Source organism: Sphaeramia orbicularis, chromosome 14 (genome assembly GCF_902148855.1).
Source record: "Sphaeramia orbicularis chromosome 14, fSphaOr1.1, whole genome shotgun sequence".
Taxonomy (NCBI): Eukaryota; Metazoa; Chordata; class Actinopteri; order Kurtiformes; family Apogonidae; genus Sphaeramia; species Sphaeramia orbicularis.
This window is the reverse complement of record NC_043970.1, coordinates 5,172,930-5,197,759: the sequence shown is the minus strand read 5'-3', so window position 1 is coordinate 5,197,759 and position 24,830 is coordinate 5,172,930. Positions and strand designations below refer to the sequence as shown.

The following is a 24,830-nucleotide window of genomic DNA, read 5'->3' as shown; positions in this document are numbered from 1 at the left end:
TGTGCTTTAAAGCTGATTATAATTTTATTTCAACATGTTCTTCCCATATGAGTGTTTCTCTTTGCAGTATAATTCACCACACTCAGACACCATACAGTGGGAGAGAGCTGAAGATGAAATTTAGTAATTAGCTCTGAACCTGATGTCAATGTGGTTGTCTGGTTTTTGATTACTTAGAGAAATAGTCCTCTGTTGGAGTGACACTTCAATTCACATGTTTTGGCTAAAACCAGAAATACTAAAATACATTGAACTGATATGAGAGACACTTCACAGACTCCTATTTTGAGGCATTTTAATCAGAAGTTCGATAATGGATTTGGATGAATGAATAGAGAAAAGCATATTTGATGGTCAAAAAACTGCTAATTTGTAACAGCCTATTTCAACCAATGTGTCTCCATATTGATTTTTTTGGCTCTCTCAGATACCAGAGGGCAGCCTCCTCCTGCTCTATGGACCAGGACTAATAATTAACTCCAGGGTCCAGGGTCGTCTGACCCTCACTCTTCATTTCTGCTGACCTCTGCTATACTTTTGCCCCAAAAACTTGAGTCTGTTCCTGGACCATTTGAAGTTATTACAGAGAATGTTCAAGCAGCAGCGGTGAATAAATACTCAACCTATTCGAGGATTGAGTATCTCAGCACTCCTCAACCAAGCTGCAAACTGAACATATGTAGTAATCAGACAGAAGACATGTCTTAATGAGGAGTGTCTCCGACTCCTCAGTATGTAAAGTATCTATTGTCTGTCCTATAAGTCAGAAAAAATAGCTAAATGACATCATCACCTAATTTGCAGAATTGGAAAGGTGCATGAAATTGTAATGAACGATGTAGGAGAGAGGAATAACATTGTGTTAGAGACAAAAAGTGAGAATAAAAATACCCTAAATATGTTTACAACTACAAATGAACTATACTCTGTCTATTCTTGTTTTTCCAGCCGTCCTGCTTTACAGTTTATTGACTGGTAAAGTGACCCAAAAGAGACACTCTGGAGGAGTTACTTAGATGAAGTATTTATTTGTCTGTTTGTTTGACGCATTATCTGAAGAATGCATTTAGATATCCGCATCAAATTTATACTGTGGATGCATCTTGGCATGGAGCAGAGGCCTATTGAAAATAGGTCACCTGACCTACTTTTTCAAGATCCAGTGGCCTTGTACGGTTATAATATCTGAGTACTTTTAAATATAAATATGTATGTAATATGTTTTACACAAAGAAAATCTAATCTAAATTATAGGGCAGTATCTTTCAACAGAATCTTACGCTATATTTGGCTGAGGGGTATTAAAAGTGTGGAGCACATTATGTTAAACTTACAGTCTACTTAGGAGCCTACAACAAGAAAAATCACTAAATATACCAACAAAGTGGATTAGTTGAAAACACTGACTTTTACAGCTAGGCAGACAGACTGTGGGTTTTTCTGCCTGACAGAGAAAATCATTTGGTGTCATTTAGAGGGAAAATGTGTGTGTTTTAGCATTTGACTCACTTTTCTGGTTACTAAAAGTTTCCAAACAAATTTTAAAAGTAGCTAAATTGGAAAAAAAAACCTGTGCTGAGTTGCATTTTATTTGCCTAAAAATATGATGTAAAAATATGCTACTGAAGTTAAGTTTTTTTTCCTGTTACTGAGGTGATTTTCAGGAAAAAACGGGTCTGTCGTTGGACCCATCTGAGTTTGGGATGGAGCTTGGCATTTGTTTTAAAAGACAATTTCACAAATCAAGAAATAAATCTTAAAAAAATGTATGAAACAAATTCTAAAATAAAAAAAGAAAAATATTTGCCTTTGCTCATATATATTCTTTTAAAGTTTGGTCCCATGGGGCACAAGGGGGCAGGACTTCCTTTCAAGTTTACCACTTTATGTTTAGTAAATGTAACTAGAAAAGAAATTCTACCAAAAATAAGGGTGTGACTTCCATACTTACCACATAAGGACAAAGAAGACAAGCTTAAACAATTCCAAACAGTGATTAACCATAAGTCACGATCATTGCAAAATCTTTCATTCCACAAAGAAGAGTAAACTGTCTACAAAAAACTAAAACAGAAACAGCATCAAAGTGAATCTACCTGCATTATACAATTACTATAACTATACAGTGGATGTGGACGGTAAATGAATACGATTCATCCATACTAGGCTGTGAGACACTGAAAATTCACACTTATTAAAGGTGACACTTGAGTTAACTAACTTAATTAACTTAAGTTAAATGCTTATTGTTACATTAAAGCCTCAAATTTAGACTAAATTGGTCAATGTTTGGAAGTAAATGGGTTAAATGGGTTAGCGTCATATGTTCTGTAAGTTCTGAAAATGAGTTTTGACTTTGAGATAAGAGTCAAGACTTTGCATGCTCATTTCCAACCATATACTACCATGGGGTCACCAAATCAAACTTTGATGGGATTATTTTTCTTTCCTGTTCAGATTTGTATGTTTAGGGAATGCAAAATACTGCAAAAAATGGAATTAAATGATGACCAGTTACTTTTGCAACCATTGTAAAAAACTGAGTTGAGTTCTATTCCCTTCTGTCATAACAGTGAGAGTAGAAAACTTACTTCTGTCTCCAGGCCTGAGCAAACAGAGCCAAAGAAAGAAATATTTTTCTTGTTTGGATGAACTGACCTAATGAAACCATTGTAACATGAAGCCCCAGGTTAAGCTGACTGTTCTACTGCAGTAAGGTTGGAGTAAAAACATACAGAATCTTATTAAACTACATAATTGAAACGGTGTGTGTTAATATTTAGTACAGTTTGTGAGTTTGTGCCATGGTTGGCCTGCAGCAGAGCAGACAGTGTCCTCTACGTGAACTTGTAAAGCTGCTGACCTACTAACATCCAAAGCAGAACTAACCAGACCATGGCAGCAGGAAAGGGCAGCGTGGTACAGCTAACAAAATCAAACACCTACTTTTGGATACCATGGACTTTATCTACAAAATGAAACAGGGACAAGTAAATAGGGCAAGTCTAAATGTGTACTGGAACTAAATGGGTTTAATGTAGTGTACTACGTGTCTAATGGTCTACATATTTAGCACACAACTAAATATGGTGCATTAAATGTTGGCAGGCTGACAACACTTCTGCTCTGCAACAAAAATAGGGGATCTACAAGAATTCTGGGTTATTGCAACTATAGTCTGACTACGGTATTAAGTAGAAATACCTCGTATTTGTCTGGTCGCGTCCAAGAAGCCTAGAAAGGACAAACAACAGGAAGACAAAGCTCAACAAAGTGAAGCAAGACATGCTGTTGACTGCAGACAGGATTTACCTACATGTGAATCATTTCACTCAAAGCATTTCATGTTTAAAGCTCCATAACTGATTTAACATGTTTGACCCATAGACACGTTTGGATCTATTACACTCCTGCTGACTATTAAGCATAACATTGTGGCATTTTCCGTCTTCCCAAGCTGAATTTGATTGACTTTTATTTCCAAATGCATGACAAATTAACTGCAGCAAAACTCGCACAGAGAGATAAAGTCATTTTCAGCAAACTGTGCTTAGAATGTTACCACAGCAAACATTGTGTGTGCTTAAGTCGAGGTAGATCACTTTTATTTACAGGCTTTCCCATGTGTACAGCAAATGACTAACATCCAGATGAACTGTTTAACTGCAAAACAGTAAATAAGAAACTTGGAAACTTTAGAACTCACTCAGACACTTTGATTATAATAAGGTTGACACAAAGCTTAGTGTGTAGGACTTAAATCAACTTTGACATCTGTGCAGTTGCTTTCTAATGTTAAAAATAGAAACACAAACAAAAAAAAATTCAGACACAGTCAAAGCAACAGCAATAGACACACGTACAACATATACAAACACTGGTACTGTTGGAAAACTAAATGCATATATTATATATTTATATGTACATATAAATATACAGTACATATGTATGTTTTACCTATAATAAACACCCCATTTTCAGTTAACTTTTACATTTGTTTGAATGTTTAACCCTCAAAGACCCAAACAGCCACTGGCAACCAAAAGCATCTACTGATCTAAAATGTTTAATAATTTTTGATCCCCTAATCCTATCAATACATGTAAATAATTGGTGTAAAATGCAGTTTGTCATCTTTTCATGGTCATCAGATACGACCCATTTGGATGTTCAGAGGTTCCATTGTGAACATGGAAACACTGTCATCTTTTACAACAGCGATCCACCAGTAAAATCCATAGAGTTGGATCAATGACAGTGGATGGAAACACTTGTTTTATATTCACTTAATGATAGGTTTGCTGAAAAAAGTCACTTTTTCTTCAGTTTTCTCTCTTTCTGATATAATAACCCTCAACTTTAATCTGAGCTTTAATAAACATCTACATGATCAGTAAATTTCTGGTAAATAATACTTGGTTTTCACTGAAAAAATGTAAAATACAGAATATAATATTATAATAAATAGTATATGAAAGGTTAAATAGAGAGAAAAAATCATGTGTGAGCTGCCACAAAATGTAGCACTGGGTCTTTGTGGGCTAGGTTGGGGTTGATACTTGGGCAAATGAGCCTAAATCCAAGTGGGAGCCACCAAATCAGTTATTAATTAATGCACTGCCATGAGAGAATAAAGAGGTGCACAAAGGAAAACAAGGCACAGAAACTCATTATGGATAAGCTGTGGAGGTTTCTAGGGAATCCATTTCCTGCTCTTTTCTTATCATAGTATTCTGTGTTTTGATAAACTCTGTCATTTTTGTACATGACACTTACCTTTTGTTAATGACAAGCATATATAGATTACTCTAATCACACTGCATACAGCCAAGTATAAAGAGAACCTCTGCCTCACATTGGAATTCTCTCTGAAGAGATAACCAAAGATACCATCAGTAATACTTTTTACATGGCGATGATATGCAAAAGAGACAGTGGCAGCCAGTGCAATGACTTTGGCTGGGGTGAATGAGAACTCCAATGTGAATGGAGGACAGAGTGTGGCGAACAGGAAATGGACCAGTGATGAATGACGAATTAATGAAAATTAGAAACAGTCATCACTAAATGTCAGTGTGATTTTCTGATTATAGCAGCACCAAAAAGCGATAGACTGGTGAAAGTGACATGGTGATATGTTGTGAGAGCCAGAGGAAATTTGGGACCTCTATGAGTCTCCAGCCTTCCTGTGAGTTCAGTGTTGCAGTTGAAAAAAGACATCAGTCATTGTATATATGCACTGTGCTGTGTGAATATTGCTGCTGACTGGCAGTGATGAATAACACAATTAATAGGAAAAACCAGGGATACTTAAGTCGAGTGGCAGAGGCATCTGATAACCCTTGCAGCAGGAAGCCGGAGATGATCTGCTGAATGTTTCCCAGTAAAAATGCTTTAAAATAAAAGCAACTCCTCAGGGCGACCAAAATTCCTATGAAATGACATTGTTTGCATTTGGGTCTTTTCCTTGGTTTTGCAGAATCTCCTTAAAACCTTGTGCCAGGGGTGAGCACCATCCGATAGAAAGCTGCAGCTATCGATTATTTTTGGAATTGATTAATCTGTTGATTATTTTATCTAATTCGATTCGATTAAACAAAACAAAAAAATAGTAAAAATACGGAACAGACATGTCTGAAAATGACAAACAACGTGTTCTTTATTCCAGAACCAGCTGAAACAACCACAAAAAGCATAAAAGTAAAAGGATATATAAAAAATATCTATACAGAAATAATAATAACAATATAAAAGTATATACAAATATCTATCGTTATAAACGACAAACAAGTCAAATGATAAACAATATGTGCACTGCAGTCTTCAACACATTTGGGTCCAACTAATTAACAACAACAGAGAAACCAATGCTTACCAGCAGCAAAATTAAAGAAATGAAACTTTGATTCAGGAAAACGGTAATCGAATCATTAATTGATTAATTGTTTCAGCTCTAATCTGATATTCTCTGTCTACTGAAATGCCTAAATATAGCATGCATTTCAGACATGCATTTCTTATTTTACTATTTGACCAAACTCTACCTATTGCTTACAATAAATGAAGGTATTTTCTGCCACATCCAATTTTCATTGTGATTGATTGTTTACAGTGAAATCCCTTTTCAGTCTTTATTTTGCCAGATGATGTTAAAATTGTCTTGAAATGCTACTGCACTGTGCACATCTTTAACCCTTTATAGAGCAAGTGACTATTTTTGGTCATTTCTTCAACCATTAAATATGGGGCCAATCCAGGTCCAGGAGCATGTTGGTTTGTAGAATCGCAAAACAGCAATTCAGAGAGATTTTATGGACATTTTGAAGCTGTAAATAGTGAATATGAGTGATTTTTGTCAGTTTATGACCTTATAACAGTTGTTTTATTGCATGTGTTTACTTTTTAGCAAGTGCTGCTCAAATGCTTTATGGTAAGAAGAGGTAGATGATGTCTAATAACATACTAAGGTTGAAATTTTGAATTTCAGAGTATGTCACAGAGTGCCGTATAAAGGGTTAATCCTGTTTTCTCAGAACCGTAAAGTCCCATATCACTAGGTACTACAAATCTGAAACAGAGAGTGTTGATAAAACTATTGATTTTTTGGCCAATGATGCAGTGGACCAGTGGCTGAAAGACACTGTACTTGCTCTGGCATGGTCTAGACATCTTTACATCTGTTTTATTGATCTGTTATTGAGGTTTTTTTTTTTATGAATTTCACAGTGACAAATGCACTTGGACTAAGTCAGCCTGAAGATGGTTTACATGTTCATAAACTGATGTTCATTCCCCTCCATCTATCCCACAGTCATGTCAATAATACAACAAAACACTACTGATCTCACAAAACTTGCCTTTAAATAATCCAAATTTCCTGCGTCCCATAAGTGGTTAGGTTTGAGTAACAGCACAACCTTATTTAAGTATTAAATCCAACACATTAATATTTGCTGTGTTGCTTAGAATAATTGGAGCAAACCACTACTGTCATATCAAAGCATTTAAAGAAAATCAAAGTGAACTAATCCCATGAAAGGTGTGTTCATTTCATGCACCTTTTACCTTTGGTGTTTCACTGTCGGACAGTTTTAGCAGCCTGTGCTCATTAACCGTATAGTTTATGGGTGTCAAATTCATTTTAGTTCAGGGGCCACATTCAGCCCAATTTGATTCCTAACGGCTGGAACAGTAAAATAATACCATAACCTAGAAATAATGACAACTAAAAATTGTTCTCTTTGTTTTAGTGCACAAAAAAGGTTAAATTATGAAAATAAGAGAAGATATTTACGTTAACGAACTACTCAAACAAAAAAGATGTGAATAACCTGAAAAAACTTAAATTTCTTATGAAAAATAAGTGCAGTTTTAACAATATTATGACTCAACTCTTCACTTATACATGCGCATTACGGATCAGATCTACAAAGGCACAAAACAAAACAGGCAGAATATTGTTAAAATTGCACTTAATTTTCTTTCAGGTTGTTCACATTTGTTAAGGTTAGTCCCATTTTATTGTCAAAGGACAGTTTGTTAATGTAAATGTTTTCATAATTTCATAATTTAATGTTTTTTTTTGCACTAAAACAAGGAGAAAATGTTGGAATTGTCATTATTTATAGGTTATTATGCCATTATTTTACTTGAGATCACAATTGGTCTGTTTGTGGCCTCTGAACTAAAATGAGTTCGACATCCTTGACTGTTTATATCTTCAGTGTAATTTCTGCATTTCACAAATTCATCCTGCAGTTGCAGTGGAATCTTTGGTGGGCTGGTATTGGCCCCCGGGCCGCATGTTTGACACCCCTGCTATAGATGCTGGATGTAAAAATAACTACCATAAACACACCTTGTCTCTGCATTTGTGAACTTACAATCATAGAGTCTGAGGATAGGATCAATTATTTCACTCAAGTGAAGTTCAGAAGAACAATCCCAGGCAATCCCTGAACTCTGACATTATTTATTGACCTGATGGGCAAAACTTGATGAACTTCAAGTGCACGTTACCAGCTATGTTTTACTTATTTAGAGCCTGATGTATAAATCCATTCAAGCATCTGTTCATTTCAAACAATAACACTAATCAAGAAAAGAGAAAAGGACTTGAGTTCCAAAATGAAGCCAACACAGACGGAAGTGTGCTGCTCCCACTGACTTACATTTAACTTCTTCCCTATTTTTATCAGGAGTCAATGTGGCTTTATTTGGTTTACTTGGGCCTCCTTGTAATTTTTCTGGTCTTTATTTAACTTTTTTCTCTGTTAATACTATCTCAGGTCAAATTGTAAATTTTCCTTCTGCTGCATTAGGTATTTATTGACATGTGTGACTGACAGCCCATTGGACAATGTCTTTTTTTCCTGACAGACAGCTCCACTGTAGTTGTGAATAATAGGTTTGACTAAAACCACTTTATTATGTAGTGTCTAAGGATGTTTCCTGTTTTTTCAGAACCAGCAGGTTAGCAGTTGGGGCAGTTGTGGCCTAGAAGGCTGGAGATTCAGCTTGTGACCGAAGGGTTGTTGGTTTGATTCCCTGGGATGGCAGAAAGTTGTTAGCTGATGTGCCCTTCAACAAGGCACTTAACCCCCAATTTGCTCCCTGGAGGCTTGATATGGCAAGCCCACTGCTCCTAGTGTGTGGTGTGTTCCTGCATGTTCTAGTGATGGGTTAAATACAGGAGGTCAGTGTGTGGTGCATGTCTACACGTGTGATCTATATACTGACAAATAAAGACTCTTAATCTCTAGTGAGTATTGAGATACTGCTAAACACTGACTTGTAACTCTCTCCAGACATTCTGCCTGTTTGTCCCAATTATAACCACTTCCATCTCCAAAAAGACAACATGGTCAAACAATGACCAAACTGCTGACACTACAGTAACCAATAGGTGATGCCATGGTTCCTCCATCCACTAGTTCTATACAGTCTATAAATTAAATTATATATTAAATGCACTCTGCAGTGTATTTGGACTCAATCTCACATTAATTATTCTGTTGCAACAAACCAAACATGTATGTTAATCTACTGTATTTAACATGTGCACAACTTATATGAGTCCTGAATTTATGAAAATGCTTATATTTTTTTGTCAGGGGTCTGGGTGTCTTTGACAGACTGTATATTTTTCAAGTTTGTCACATACAGCATAATGTTGAGGATGAAGATGAGGAGGATGAGACGAGGCTGAGATAGAGCAGAATGTCTAATGTTCTACCAGTGGGACTATGCAGTTTCCACTATGAAATATGTGTGTGTTGTTGTTAATTTAGTTTTCTTCTTCTTCTTTTTCTTGCCACTATTATTATCATCATGATTATTATGATTACGATGATGATGATTATTATTGTTATTATTATTACTACTACTACTTATAAGTACTTATATTACCTATTACTTATATATTGCTGTTACAACTATTTCGATGATTACTGTATTATTACTGTCATTATTCTTTCTGTTATATAAAATTATATTATGATATTATGACATAATTACTTATTATCTTTTTTTTTTAATTTATCATTATTATTAGTACTGTATTACTTATTTCTACTTGTACTTCAAATGTGCAATTGGCTGTTGTCACTACTGTTTTTATAGTTATTATTATTACTATTTTCTTTTCTTTTTGTCTTGTAATTCTTCTTATATGTATACATTTGGTGTTGTGCTGCTACTGGAACCTTAATTTCCTGATCAATCTAATCTAATCTAATCTAATCTAATATTATAATATGTGAAAGCTGTTAGACACTATAGATGCTTTTAGTGAAGCTGACAACAGCAGTGCAGTGGTGAATAAATAGGCCAGCGTGGCCCAGATACTGAGTCCCTTTACGTCCCCAGGGACACAACAGGACAGGTGCTCTCTCTGCAGTTACTGCATATTCAGAGTTGTTCACCTATTGTTGTGATGCAAAGAGAGCACCTTTTGCTGTTAAAGGGAGTGTAATGCACCTGAATGATTAGTATAAGCAGTGAAATGAAGATGTGTTCATATTCTGGCAGTCTCTGGATGCGACACTAAGTGATGAAGTAATTCTCCCTCAATCCACAAACCTGCTGGAGGCAGCAAGGTAATTATCTTAATACTATTTACTGCATTCACAGCAGAAAATTACCCATCTCTGCTGACTAATCCTCTGAACACATGATGCATGTTGTCAGAATACAGTGTTAAGATGAATTTTTCAAAATTATACTATTTTAATGAGGCGATAAGAGCACAACAATAGACCAGGGATGAGATTTTCCCTTCAGGCTCATGACTGTCAACACGCTGTGACCACTGTAAAGCTGAAAAAGCACATGGTATTCAGGGCTCACACAGCTTAAGAAGCCTTTTTACCATGTTCTGTAGACAAGACTTTAATCCACTGTTATCTGCAGTGCTCCTGGAGGACATGAAGGGAAAATCAGGTACATGTACCAGAGCGTGACAAAGATCCATAACCCGTCTGCAGCCTCATATGGAAAAGACGCTTTTTTCTTATGATATTATGCTGTGAAAAGTGCCCACTCATTTTCAGAGTGGATTATTGCAGCATTTTACTACACACACATAAAAGAGCTTAAAAGAGTCTGTTTGAGATGAGATTTGGTGAGGTGAGATTTACAACCAGGCTTTTAGCTCCGACAACAGAAACTATTCAGCTAATTGCACTCCACTAATTTTTTAGCCTCATTTTCTGCAAATTTGTAATGCTCACTTTTCATGATAATGTTGAAAGAATATTTCTTTTTAAATGACTAATGGAGTGAACTTGAGCATGACATATACTTTTAACAACACCAGTCAATGTTGCCTGGAAATCTTTTTTTTCCCCCTTTTTTATGCCACGCTTATCTGCACATGTTCCCTCTGGTATTAAAGCTAGAAATGTTCATAATCATTAACAAAATTCCAGATAGATGCGGAAAGCTGTCAAAAATGAAGATAGCATGTGTGTAGATAGCAACAGAAGCATGAAGGAGATAGAGGTAATTGACTAATTGATTGGTTATTGCTATCAGATGTGAAAAGGAAGTCATGAACTAACACCCCCACTTGTAGTGTTATAATGCAGTATGGATCTGGATATTCTAATATTTCATGACTAACATTAATGTGTTGATAAGTAAACAGTTTAAAGCTATAGCTTTTTAACTGCTTCATATAGTGTTAAAGTGCATGAGGATTTATAAATTGATGTAGTTTGTGTAAAAATTCTCAGTTTCAAGAAAGAAACTTGTATTCATTGAAATTAGATAAATGCATAGAGTAAAGACTGCAAGAGGTGAATTGGAATAGGAATACTCAGTAAAAAAACAAAACAAAAAAAAACAACAAAAAAGAAATAGAAATACAGAACCCTCAAGATTGCCCTGAATGTAAATGCCTCCTCATTTATATTCCACCTCTTCTTCTTCTTCTTCTTCTTCTTCTTCTTCTTCTTCTTCTTCTTCTTCTTCTTACCATGTCTTTGCGTTTTGAACCAATCCAACAAGCGGCATAATTTTTTGGTGACTGGAGTTGGAGATAAATATAAATATCTTATACCTGAATACTTGTCGAATAACAAGGTCAAATCAAATGCAGAATGACAAAAGAGGTGGAAGGATTCTGTACAAGCAGAGCTGGAAGCAACATGAAGCTGTGAAGCTGCGTCACCAGTGCATCTATGAAGTTACTGATGCCTCTGTTGTTACTCTGCAGCCCTTACAGTTAGACCAGCAATGTACTGACACACAGATGTGAATAGATGAGTGGAGTGTCAGCCTAAGAATACACAGTCATTCACAAAAAACAAGCAAATAAGAAAGTGTGTTGGTCAGAATCCTGCATCAGTACCTGCTCTCCTTCAGTGAACACCCTGTTCTCAAAGCTCCAGGAGATGGTGGGTGTGGGGTCGCCCGAGGCCTCGCAGGTCAGGGCCACCTGGTCATCAAACTCTTCAGCAGTCTGGTTATTCAGGTAGGTAATCTTGGGTTGCACTAGAAACAACAGGAGAGAAAAGATCATTTCCAGATGACACGGCACGTTCGTATAAAAGGTGGCTTTGGTGGCATCTGCCGACTGTAAGCATCTGCTAACAAAACCATCCCTTGGAGATTTTAAAGTGTCAGTTTGGATTTTTCAAAGTGTATAGTGTTTCAAAGATATTTATTCATAGTAAATGTATTACCTGCAGTCGATGGAAATCACTTCACTGTGGCTATGTAATTCATGTGATTTCCCAGTTTGGGATCAATAAAGTACATCTATCTATCTATTTAGAAGAGATAGCCTTGGTATGAAACAAAAATTCAATTTAAGTTTGAGGCAGCAAAGTGATCCAACCTCAATCCGAAACAACATGTGAACACTGTGGGTCATGAAAATGATGAAGTGAGCATTCTCACATGGATGTGTAAATAAACCAAACCCAGGGGAACTGCTCCAGGTTCTCAGATCCATCAACTAAAATGGCCAAACAAACCCCAGGTATAAAAACAGCTTCATACTTTACAGACTCCCTTGACAAAAACAGCACTTTTTTCTTGACAGAACCCAGAAGTGGCTGGTTTATGACTACTTCATTCAGTTAGTTTGTTTGTTGAATTAGACCCAATATCATTTCTTAAAACACCAAAATCTCAGAGCAGTGTGTCCCCTAGAAATGTTTGTAGCAGTGGTGTTGTGCCAGCAACCTAGGAGGACTAAGGGGATCCGGAGGCATGCTCCCCCAGAGGGAAATTTTGCAAAATAACCATTTAAATTGTGACTTCTGGTGAGTAAGAGTAGAATTTGTCAAGAAACTGAAAAATTGCAACTTACAGATCACCAGATTTAAGTTATCTTGAACTAGTTACCTCATTTAAGTACCATCAAAACCAGTTACCTCAGAATAAAAGTTGACAGCTAGAAGTTTTTCAACTGTTTTCAGACCAGCCAGCTGGTCAGCTGGTTCCTGCACCAGTTACACTGAGAGTTGAAGTACTTGCCTGTGAACGGCACTCATTCATTTACTGTAGATGTAGTAGGACTGATGCATGATGGGATAGGTTGTAGGAGAAAAAACGCAAGTGTGCAAGTTAATGTACGAGTGGCATTAAAGATGACACAGAACTCTCAAAAGAGGGTTTTTATTTAATGCATCACAGAACATTACAACTCGGATTTAACTCGGCCAAATTTTCAGTTCCTGAACACTGACTTCCAGTGTGAACATGCCGGTTGGTTCAAGATTAGGTGTGGAAACCGGCACTGGCACAGTTCTCTGCCGGTCTGAAAACACCGCTACAGTATGTGCCTATTTCTACAATGTTTCCTTTCCATTCTATATGGATTCCAGATCGCTTACTTTGGTAGCGTAGGCAGAGAGGGTAGGGAGGGAGGAGGTTGCATTATGACGCCTAAAGCATAGCCAAGTTGGTTAACTAGTGGCTAAGAACTTGTAATAAAATTTTGCACATCACTGCTGCTGCTGTGTCGCTGCAGTATGTATATAGGGGACACCATGCTCAGAGTGAGTAAACAGACGACGGCAGTGGTAAAGCAGCCGCCACTCTGCAGGGTTTGTCAGGGGAGCACAGTGGCTTTAAACAGTGCTTCAGGGCTTCGATAGCTGCACGAGGAAAAGGATAAGCATTGAAAATATCCTAAATATACTGGAGTTTACATGTAAACATGGGGCTTTCTGTAAGTTATCATATTGACTCCTGGCCTCGTCCACACTTTTTCAGTTTTGTGTAAGTAGAGTTGGGTGGTGCTAACTGCTATCTATACACTGATAAACAGCTCAGCATAAAAGCACAGTAATACTTCAAATAATCCAAAATAACCCTTGAAATATTCAATATGTAAGATTTGTATATGTGAAGTTTGTGCTGGAGTCTGTTTTGTGCTAGCAGCTGATCGTTTGTTGACATTAGCTAACTCCATTTCTACAATAATGACCCTCATGGTGTAAGAGAGTGCACACCAATTTCTATGTAGGGGTAATTTTTTTTTTTCTCCCATAGTCTTCTTCAGTGCCTCTTTTATTTCTTGTTCCCCTGAAGTGGGTGTGCAATAATAGGTCCTGTTAGCTTGAGCATTTTATATATCCTTAAAAGCACACAAAACTCCTCCCCCTTTAAGGCTGCACTCATGAGCGTGTCAAACTGAAAACTGTCATATCTAATGTGATATCACACCAATGAAAATGAACCAACAAGGTGATAGGTTAAACATTAACTCACGGTATTATAGAGGAATTCAGTCTCAGTACATAGTGTTAGCATTAAAGGTGATTTAGCCAGTGGGCTTGGGAAAATCCTGTTTAAACACTAAATACGATTTTCCCAAATTCCTGCATTGATGAACTCTTAATAAAAATGGTGCAGTTTTAAATAGCTATTCCATATCATTATTATTGTTATTGCCCAATACAGACTTAAAGGCAGTTGCATAACCATTAACCTACAATGGTTCGTCAAACAAACGATTACATAAGGCTGGTGCAAATTTCCTCATGAATAAAAACTGTACTTTGATAACTCCGAATGTCTTAAGGGCTAGCTTAATTAGTTTTCAATAGGACACGCTTTTCTTAAAATGGTATGCTTCACGCTGTGTGACTCTGCACTCACAGTGGAAATGCTGTGGAGGGGTGAACAGCAAATGTCAGAAAGTACAAAAGAAAAGGCCAGAGAGCGCTACAGTGTTCTAGTAGGCCACTTATTCTCTTACCGAACACGTTCAGACTGACTTCCTCAGCTTTCTCTCCTGCCTTGTTCTTGGCGATGCAAGTGTAATCTCCTTCATCCACTTTCTTGACGTCTTTTATTACCAATTCTGAGCCATCCTCGTTCAGGCTGTACTTATCACCAGATTCAAGGACAATGTTGTTACTGTAGTAGAGAGAGAGAGAGACAGAGAGAAAGAGGATAAGACCACTTGAGGGGCCTGCAAATAAGCTTCCAACATCGCTGACCGTGATCGCTTTGGGTTTTATCTCAGGCAAAAAGAGCAGCTGGTGCACAACAATGGCTTGGAGACCAAAAAAGTAAAAGCTGTCCTTTACTGTACTGTGTGCCTCTGAGAAAATCTCCAACATTTCGCCAGCTTTTGTCTGCCTCAGCTCTCCTTTAGCCCTTACATCTGTGTTTTTAAGAAGGCCATGCACCAATTTGATGATGCAGGTGTTTTGTTTTTGTTTTATACTTTATTGAACCTCTCTTTAGCTCTCCAGAGCCAGTAGCTTTCACCAGAGGTCAGAATCCTGTTTGTGAGGAATTAAGTATTTGTATTCTTGTAGCGGCAGCCTTCCTGAAGCATTTTGCAGGCAGTCGGTGAATGACAGGCCTGTCAGCAGCCCCGGGAAAACCAGAACAAATAGAGCCTTAGCCTTCTGTTTCTTCACCCATCTGTCCTCCCGACAACCTCACTGTCTGAATCAACCTTCCTCTGGCCAGGATCTGCATCCCCCTCAGCCTCCACATCTCCCCATCACACAGAGGCAAAGTCAGCCGGCTGCAGCATCACAGTATTCAACAGTCTTATTCAGTCAATTCTCAACAGGGAAAAAAAAAAAAAAAAAAAAAACATTTAAAGATTCCCAAGCACAGCGGTGGTGCTGCTACATGACAGAGCAGTGAATGATATACCAATAAATGTGAAAGTACATGAAGCTGCAGCTCCAAGACGCTGGTTATTTATACCGCATGTCGAAACTGAACAGTGATTAAGCATCCGGAGCCAAGAGCTGGCATCGGATGTGTTACAAAGTAAATGTGGATTGAGTAAAGTTACTCCAGGAATAATTTAGCGTCCACGACAAGGAGAAAGCAACAGTCAGGTTATAAGTTCTAATGTTAATGTTTTCATGACAGAACAAGTCATTTAAATTGCACATACTCTTCTACATTTCCTGTTTTACTCTTAAATGTTCTGCCTGTCTTCTACATTTTGTTTTCTGTATTTTTTGCTGCTGTAAACAATGCAATTTCATCACAGTGGGATAAATAAAGTCTTATCTTATGTTATGTTATCTTATCTTAATTTACCTTTTACGACTGATCTCCCCACAAAAAAACACAGTAGATGAAAAAAAGTATGATAATACTGTGGTTATAGGCTAGTAATGTATTTAGTCATTCTGTGTATTTATTAAAACAACCAGGAAACCATTGAAAAAGTTCAGTTGAGGTTGATGATTGGATTCAAGTAATAATAACAAAAGCAATAATAGGATACTACTCTGATATTAATGAAGGAACATCACTGATTTTATTTATTTATTTACTTTTTTTTAGATTTTAGGCTTCTTTAAAATTGCATGAACATTCTTGAAAATGTATTAAACTTTCTGAGACCTAGCAATACATGTTTGTCCTGTGTAGTAGAAAGAGTTTTACAGCTTTACTTTAAATAAATAAATAAATGAATGAATGAATGAATGAATGAATGAATAAGCCATCCACTGCAAACAGACATTCCATAAAAAAAAAAAAAAAAAAAAATTTCAGAAAACAATGTTGCATTATGCTGTTAACAATCAAGGCAATTACTGCATGTAACACAATACTAACACAATATAATAGTAAGGGGATAAAATGGCCAATTATAAACCAGGTAATAGGTTGGAATCAATAATGAGGGCATCTAGGAAAGTTATTGCAAAAGCAATGGCTAATGATGGGGAAACAGAATAAATATGTAAAATACTTCAAAAAAAACAACATATATTCAGTTTATTGCTTTTGTCTTCACATTACTTCTATATGACATGATGTTCAGTTGGATTTACACACAAATATCCTTTAAAAGCCAACTGTACACTTAAAATACATAATAAAAATACTTTTAGATACTTTTCAGAGGTTGGATGTTTATACTTGCTAAATAACTTCAGTTTGACCCTTATTTGCTTACCAACTGAGTTTAATTGGGAATATTTGGAGAATATGCATATTAGGATATTAATATACCAGTAGTAAAGCGAAAAATAAAATAAAATATGCTGAATGCGAGTTCAAACTATCAACGAGGTACTCTGACTCAAAATTCTGTTTATGTTGTTACAGTGTGCAATGAGTTTAATCTTTATCTCAGTCTATTCATACATTCTGCTGATGGTAAGATATGGGCTGGAAGAAAATTAATAGTCCATACATTTGACTGTAAGCGAGTTTTGAATAGACTGATTTTTTTTTTTTTTTGGCTTAAGTAAGTGTATATTTGTGCCAGTGTTTAACATGCCAATGCACTAATCATCCATCCTCCAGTGTTTCCAGTACAGTGTTGTTCACTACTATTACCATTATCACTGCAAGCCACCCCACCCCACCCCACCCCCACGCCCCCTGCCCAAACTCAGCTGTATCTCATATATATTTATTAAATTCCCAATGAATTTGTTGGTACTTAAACTGAAAAGCACACAGCCTATTACCCATCCTAACCAAAGATTTGCCCCCTAATTCAATAGGAGTCCAAATGCAATCTTCATTCTAAATTAGCTCCTTGATTATAGTTTTGGTTGTTGCAAAATGGCAGAAATATGTAAGAAGTGTCACTTAGAAAATGTGATAAAATAAACCCTTGCATGAGGTTCTGTCTGGATGTACCTGTTTGGGTGGGCATGTGTCAGATCCACATGTACCAAAAAGCCTCTTGGACCGTAGACTCAACAGGACTCCTGCTATTTTAGTGTCAACACCCAACCATCGCCCCATTTTTTACCATCTCCAGCTGAAAAACCATAACAAACTCCTCCTTGAGAATTAACCCAATAAACCCAACTGCTGTCATCCAGTTCACTTTTGTGAGCAAATTAACATTCCAAAAAGTGCAAATGGCAAATTATCACTTATTGTTGTTGTTTGCAGATGTAGTTCTTTAGCCTTTAGAGACTGCAGTTACATGATTCAGAGATGTGATCAGTGTTTTCATTGACACTAATGTGATAAAATGTGTGAGTCCCACCCTGCAAGTACAATGCAGGGTGGGAATTTTTAAGTCATTTTGTTAGTGCTGCTGGAAACCCAAACCACAAAAGAACTTCTAGCCCTTCATTATCAAAAACTTGCTTTTCTTCTTTATTACAAGCCTGCAAACCTTCCAGGTGTTCAGCAAACCTTAAATATTTTAAAGTCTTCAACAAAAACAAAAATGATAAGGTTAAGCTGGTTATATTTGTTAGTGGTTATTCTATTTAAAACACCAAGAGCTTCCAAATGAAGATAATGCTATGGTTACGAAAGTGAAAATTGACTATGAAGAATCTGTTTTTGTTATTTCTGTGTTTTTGTTATTTCTATGTGAAGCACTTTTTGTTAATGGTGCAGTTTGGTTAATCTTTTGTTGAGGCTTTACAGTCTAACTTTACAGTCTAACTCTCCTATTCTGAGTTTTATGCATAATTGCAGTCAGTCATACAACATCATCTCATCAGACGATTAAAGTCTTTTACAGCTCATTACATCTGAGAATCAGGAGCTTTGATTCACATCTTCCTCTTTGGCCTCTTTGTCTTTGAAGTTGTTGATGTAGCGACAGGAGAAGGTTCAGTGTGAATCCCTCAGCACCAGGTTTATCTTTTCCTAAACCCTGCTTCACATCGTTCCTGTACTTAATGATGTTTTCCACTGAGGTAAAAGGAAAAAGGTGAGCACAGAACAAAGAGATCCTGTGATCTCAGTGGATCTTATCTACATATGAGTATGTGTGATTGGCTGTGGTGGTGGATGACGTACTGTGTCCAGGTGACGGTGGGTTCAGGGAAGCCGTCGGCGTCGCATGCCAACAGAGCAGAGCTGCCGTTGTCCGCCGTGGCGTTGACATCCGACTGTCGAGCACGGATAGAGGGAAGCACTGAAACACAGATAACAAACTATTAGCACAAGCAATGAAAGCACAGAAAAGGATATGAACAAGAGAACTGTAAGAGCGACAGTAGACATATTACACCTTTAGCGTCTTCATTAAACTGAACAGTAATATCTGTCTGTCTGTCTGTCTGTCTACCGACCGACCTATCTATCTATCTATCTATCTATCTATCTATCTATCTATCTATCTATCTATCTATCTATCTATCTATCTATCTATCTATCTATCTATCTATCTATCTGTCTGTCTGTCTGTCTGTCTGTCTGTCTGTCTGTCTGTCTATCTATCTATCTATCTATCTATCTATCTATCTATCTATCTGTCTGTCTGTCTGTCTGTCTGTCTGTCTGTCTATCTTTAAAGTAAGAATCAGGGAGTTTTTAATTAATACATATTAGTTTTCTGTGTAATAATGGCAGATAGTTGTTAAAAGTTCCTGCTCACTGATCATTTGTAGTGATAAAGTGAATATCACAATTTTATAATTCTAGGAAAAACATGCAACTCCACTTACAGACTCTTCTTATAGTATTGAATAATGGACTTAAATATATTTTTACAGAACACCGTGATGGTTGAATGCCAATTATGTTATCCTATTAAACATTAGTGTGAAATCAGCTCATGATTTCTTTGATTTCTTGTAGCCAAAATATGTTAAAATGTGTCTGACCCTGGTGAACACTGAGACAGTGGCATAAATACACTGGGTTCATACAGTATATAAATACATACATATTTACATATATACATATATATTTATTTATTTATTTATAGTGTGTGTGTTTAGGTAAGTTGTTCAGTGTATAAAAGTAACCTTAAGTAGAGAGCCTGCCCACACTATTACATTGACAAATCATCAATGAGAAATGAAGGGCTTGGAAATCAAAGGGGGGGGGGGGGGGGGTAATCAAATCAACTTGTTTTAGAACTTCAAGTTAAACACTTTCAACATTCCTCGTGGATGAATTCTAATATAATTTTAAATAAATGTATTTCTAACATCCTAAACAAGTTGAAAACTATTTACTTTTAAACTTTTAACATTTATTAGACAATTAGACACTTATTGTTATAAACATTCATGATTGTTGGACAATGAATTGTTCTGACTTTTCTTTGATTGACATCATAAATGAAAAGCCCAAAGCTAAAGCAATAACTGAACTGAGTGCTGACATTTCGTTGTAAAACTCCCGCCATAGACTGTATAAAAGGACCACCACTTGAAGCCTCACATTGGACTTTTTGGACGTCACCATCTTGGCTTTTTGGGCCAGAAGTGATTTAATCTGGAAAAAGACATGGGTGAACTACAGCTGAACTCTGGCTCACTGTCTTAAGAAAATGATGAACATTATTACACATTTGCACAACAAAATAATTTCATTCATTTCAAGCTTTTCCCCTTATAAACAGAGACACTGAACAACTGAAGACTGAGATGATGGACATTCAAAGGAAAAACTGACCTTAAACGTCTACATAGAACTGAGTTCTCTGTGGCTATTACCATGAGTGTAGGCAACTGAGGCTTTAGATGTCTTTGTACAAGTTAACAACCTGCTACCAGCACACATCTAAGTATCTTGAGAGAGAGAAGTTCTGTTGACATCTATTCAGGATTTTTTAGAGGCACAATACCACTGTCCATCAGTGGTATTAGACTTCATTTTTGCTACATGGTTCACTCTGTCTCAGATAGACAGACCTCTCAATATCTCTATACAGCCTCCACTATCATTCTGAAATAGGAAGTTTTCTAGATTGATTAACTAGTTATTTTAGCCAACTGATCTTGGGCTGTAATAAACAGAGTCCACAGCAATCGAGCATTTGGAGAATAATGCTGAGAGAGAAGGAGGACGAAGGGAGACAAGGGCATGTATGCATGAAGGGGCATGTCATCGTATTAAAATGACTAAATCCCTCAAAAACAAAATCTGTCTTTGTCAAAATTTGCCCTTTTCAGCATATAGCCTCAGCTCAGAGATGTTCTTTTTTTGTTTGTTTTATTTTTACATCTAGAAAGGGATTCTGCCACTGAAAAACGTATGCACTGTATATTTGGGCATAGTACATTTTATGAGCCAGATTGCCAAAAACCTACAAACAAATTAACTTCTCTCTTCTCATCACCAGTCATGTTTAGTGATAGCCATGTCATTTTTTCTTGCTAAATGTTATTAAGGTTATTAAGTATTTGCCATGTCCACTAAATACTGTCTTTGTATGTACGGTCACATATTGATTTTTAGAGGTGGTTGCATTCCTGTTGGAGCAAAATTATCTTAACATCTAACAGAGTCAAAAATTTGCAAAGAAAACTGCTTCCTGATGGAATTGTGGATCAAATAAGTCTGTACTGATAGATTTTGACAATTGTAATATTATGCAGATGACTTGGCAACAGATAAGCCAGTCCAACTTTCATAAAATTATACAGTTTCATCTTGTCAGAATTTTCTGGAATCTTCATCCATCGTTATTCAGCCTATTTTAATTCTGAGGCAATCTGTCCAATATTTGGTTGGCTGAAGCGTTGGACAGTTGGCAGATGGTCAGACGGGTCGGAGTGTATGGACTCTACAGCAGACGTTCATGGTGTTTTATGTTTGGTAACAGCTCCACTGAGAGCAGCAGGTCGACTCAGGCTGGAAGCAGAAGGCGACAGAGATGCAGTACTTACCGTTAACAACGACCTTGATCATCCTGAGGTCAATTTCTCCCCTTATCGGGACACGAGCCTCACAGTTGTACATGCCCTCATCTGATTTCTTGATGCCGTGGATCAGCAGGTGGCCCTTTGGCATGTACTCGAATCGCACTAAAAGAGCAAAGGCAAAGAAGGACAGTAAACATAAGATGTACAGTGAGCAAGATCAGAAGAAAGAGATTAATGATGCAGTCAACAGTCATTTCACATGTTAAATCAACACAGCTTCAATGAAGTAAATCTGCTTCTCACAAGTTCAAATCAGTGTGAAAGTATCTAATACCTGTCCTAAAAGTCATTAGAAATTGCTAAATGACATCATTGCCTAATGATTTGAATAACTGTAAAGTTACATGTAATTGTAATTAACAATGTAGGCGAAAGGAATAACATGAAAACACCCTAAATATGTTCAGAACTACAAATGCAATATAGTTTACACACACACACACACACGCACACACACACACACACACACACACACACACACACACACACATACACACATCAGTGTCAATAGAGTATATTCTTGTTTTTATTTAAATGTCCCAATTCCAACCTTCCTCCTTTATCTGGGCTTGGGGACCGGCTAAAAAGAGACACTCTGGAGGAGTTACTTTGGTTAGTTAGGTTTATTTTTTTGTTTGTTTATTTAGTTTTTAGCTTCATTTACTTTAGTTTGTTTGGTTTACTTATGGGCTTATGGTCCACTTACAAGCCTACAAGTCACAGTAAAACACAAACATTTTTACCATAACATTTTTAATTGCCAGTCTACATTAGGTATCTAAATGGACCAAAAAGAGACAATAGACAAAACTGTCAATATCAATGGGAATGATTTGTATTCGGTTCAGTGATTTGTTTTAGACAAAGAATGATACATGTTTTCACATCAGAGTCTCCAATAACACCAGAAAAAGTAGATAGAATTGTCACTTGTCACTTTTTTGATAAAGAGTCTCTAGAGGGGTCTGAAAAATCAGTAAATAGAAAATCAGAGAAAGAGAAAACCATTTCATGTCATTTAGAGGGAAAATGTGTGTTTTTAGCATTTGAGTCACTTATCATGAGTTGCTAAAAGTTTCCAAACAAATTTTAAAACTATCTTAATTTCTTACTAGCTGCTTTTTGAAAAATCAAGTTGCTAGAGTAGTCAAGTTGAGAAATCTAACAACAAACATTCTAAGTTAGCATCAATGGTTCAAAGAGAGGTTTGCACTGAATATTTCAGACAGAAAGACAAAGAAAAAGCCAAGAGGCCACCACTGATATATGAAATTCAAGTGTTTCTTTCCTTGACTGGAAAATCAGATTTTGCAAATGAAGTCGGATGCACACTACTGCCCTATACTGTGGGATAGGCAACAATGGTTCTGCAATAATCACGAGAACCAACTCCTGGGTAAGTGCTACTTAAATATGCCTCCTGGCCTTGGTCATTAGTTTCTGACATCATTTACACTGACTTCCATCCAGTACCTTGTACTTCAATAATTATCCCAAAACAAGATATATGGGCACCCTGAGAGATGAAAACAGGCGCAAAGGGGACATGACCAGATGACAGTATGGAACAAGGTGGGACTGAGAACATGATTTCCTCACAGAAGCACTTCCACTGTAGTGCTGTAATAACTGGTCACTTTTAAAGAATTTTACAGTAAAACCACTTCCATCCCTTCTATCCATAATTCTGGTCTTTGTTTTATGATTACATATATACAGTCGAAAGTGTACTTTGTGTACTGCAATCTTCTAAAAATCCTTCTACTTTAGGGGTAACATGCAGTATGTGATTCTGCCACTGAGGTGTTTAATTAAAAAAATAATAAAAGACAGTTTGATGATGTTATGAAGTAACTTGGGATCATGGGAGTTGTTTACATCCCCAGATTACAGATGAAGTAAGTAGCATGAAAGCATTAATCACATTATGCTTATTTATATGTATTCACATATTATGATTTTTAAATAATAATAATAATAATAATAATAATTATTATTATTATTATTATTATTATTATTATTATTATTATTATTATTATTATCATTATTATTATTATTATTATTATTATTATTATGTCATTTAATTGTAATAAAAGTGCCATAAGTAAAGTTAACGTTGGTAAAAACAGATATGATGGACAGGTGATCAAGTGAAAATAATGAAAATGTAGCAGGTCAGTAAGTCTACAAAATCTTAGATTATACCTGTCTTTCATAAAATAATTTTAAATCAAGCTACAAGTCCTGTTTTCACTGGACAATAAATGAGGTTAGTAAGTCTGTAGATCATATGGAACTGCTTTCTTTCCAAATCATGACTGAAAGTTGAAATAAAAAGTATCTGAAGATCAAACTCTCAACAGCTAATTGAGCTGCTCTTCTCCCTTGTTAAAGTGACACATACGACTACAGAAAAGCTGTGCTGCGACTCTGCAGCATATGGTTTGCTAAACTGCTGGTCTGAGGAAAATTACATAAGCACTTTAGAGTTTTCAGTGTCGGTTGCAATTAGTGGTTTTTCCAGTGAAAAACACATTCTTGGACCAGAGTCCAAGAATAAAGATGGGTTTAACACAACAGTGTGGTGACTCCAGGCTCTCCAGCGGTCACTGAGGGAGGGGTTACTCTGAGGTTAAAATAGGACTGGTCCAAGTGTAAAAACCAAAGGCAGCCTCCCCCCACATCTCTATCTCAAACCCAACAGACTGGAGTTTCAACTGAACTCTGCACCAGCGCTGTCAAGACTTATCCCATAAAGGGGCTATTGTCTGACTGCAATTTCAGTTACCACACAAAGATTATCTGTAAATTTGTAAATGAATACATCTGGTGCACCATTTATGGTCTCTGTGTCCTAGGAGGTCAAACCAAACGAAATCATGTGACTCCAGCTGGAATTTTGTTTCAAGCAATTTGCATAAAATTGCAAAAGCTCTTTTAACTTGTCAAACAGCTTCAGAGTTAAAATCTTGGTCTGTATGTAGTGACTAGGTTGTTTAATTAAACAGAACAATTTTATAGATCTTTAACTCACAAAATAATTTAAAGTTATTCTATGTAAGACTATTCCAAGATGTCTGTAATGTATAATGAAAGGTTGAGTGTGTAAATATTTAGTAAAACCTAGCGGTGCGGTTGCAGGTTGCAGCCAAATAAATGCCCCTCAACACCAACTCCCCTTAAAAAGACAAAACGAACCCACATTACAGCTAGTGTTGCTTTTGTCCATTCTGGGTTTTCTGATTTTAA

General features: G+C 36.6%; 1 protein-coding gene across 23 annotated transcripts in view; it reads right to left on the bottom strand.

The window, feature by feature from the left end:
• ncam1a (neural cell adhesion molecule 1a) overlaps positions 1–24,830 on the bottom strand; it is a 444,821-nt gene that overhangs the window by 95,699 nt on the left and 324,292 nt on the right. For 16 of the 23 annotated variants that reach the window (XM_030154150.1, XM_030154151.1, XM_030154154.1 and 13 more), the window contains exons 5-9: positions 21,546–21,683; positions 18,721–18,838; positions 14,714–14,874; positions 11,852–11,994; positions 3,205–3,234 (exon numbers count right to left, since the gene is read on the bottom strand). In XM_030154150.1, the coding sequence (XP_030010010.1) occupies positions 3,205–3,234; positions 11,852–11,994; positions 14,714–14,874; positions 18,721–18,838; positions 21,546–21,683 (590 nt within the window). The remainder of the gene's footprint in view (positions 1–3,204; positions 3,235–11,851; positions 11,995–14,713; positions 14,875–18,720; positions 18,839–21,545; positions 21,684–24,830) is intronic. The other 7 variants (XM_030154152.1, XM_030154163.1, XM_030154159.1 and 4 more) reach the window with 1 other exon arrangement.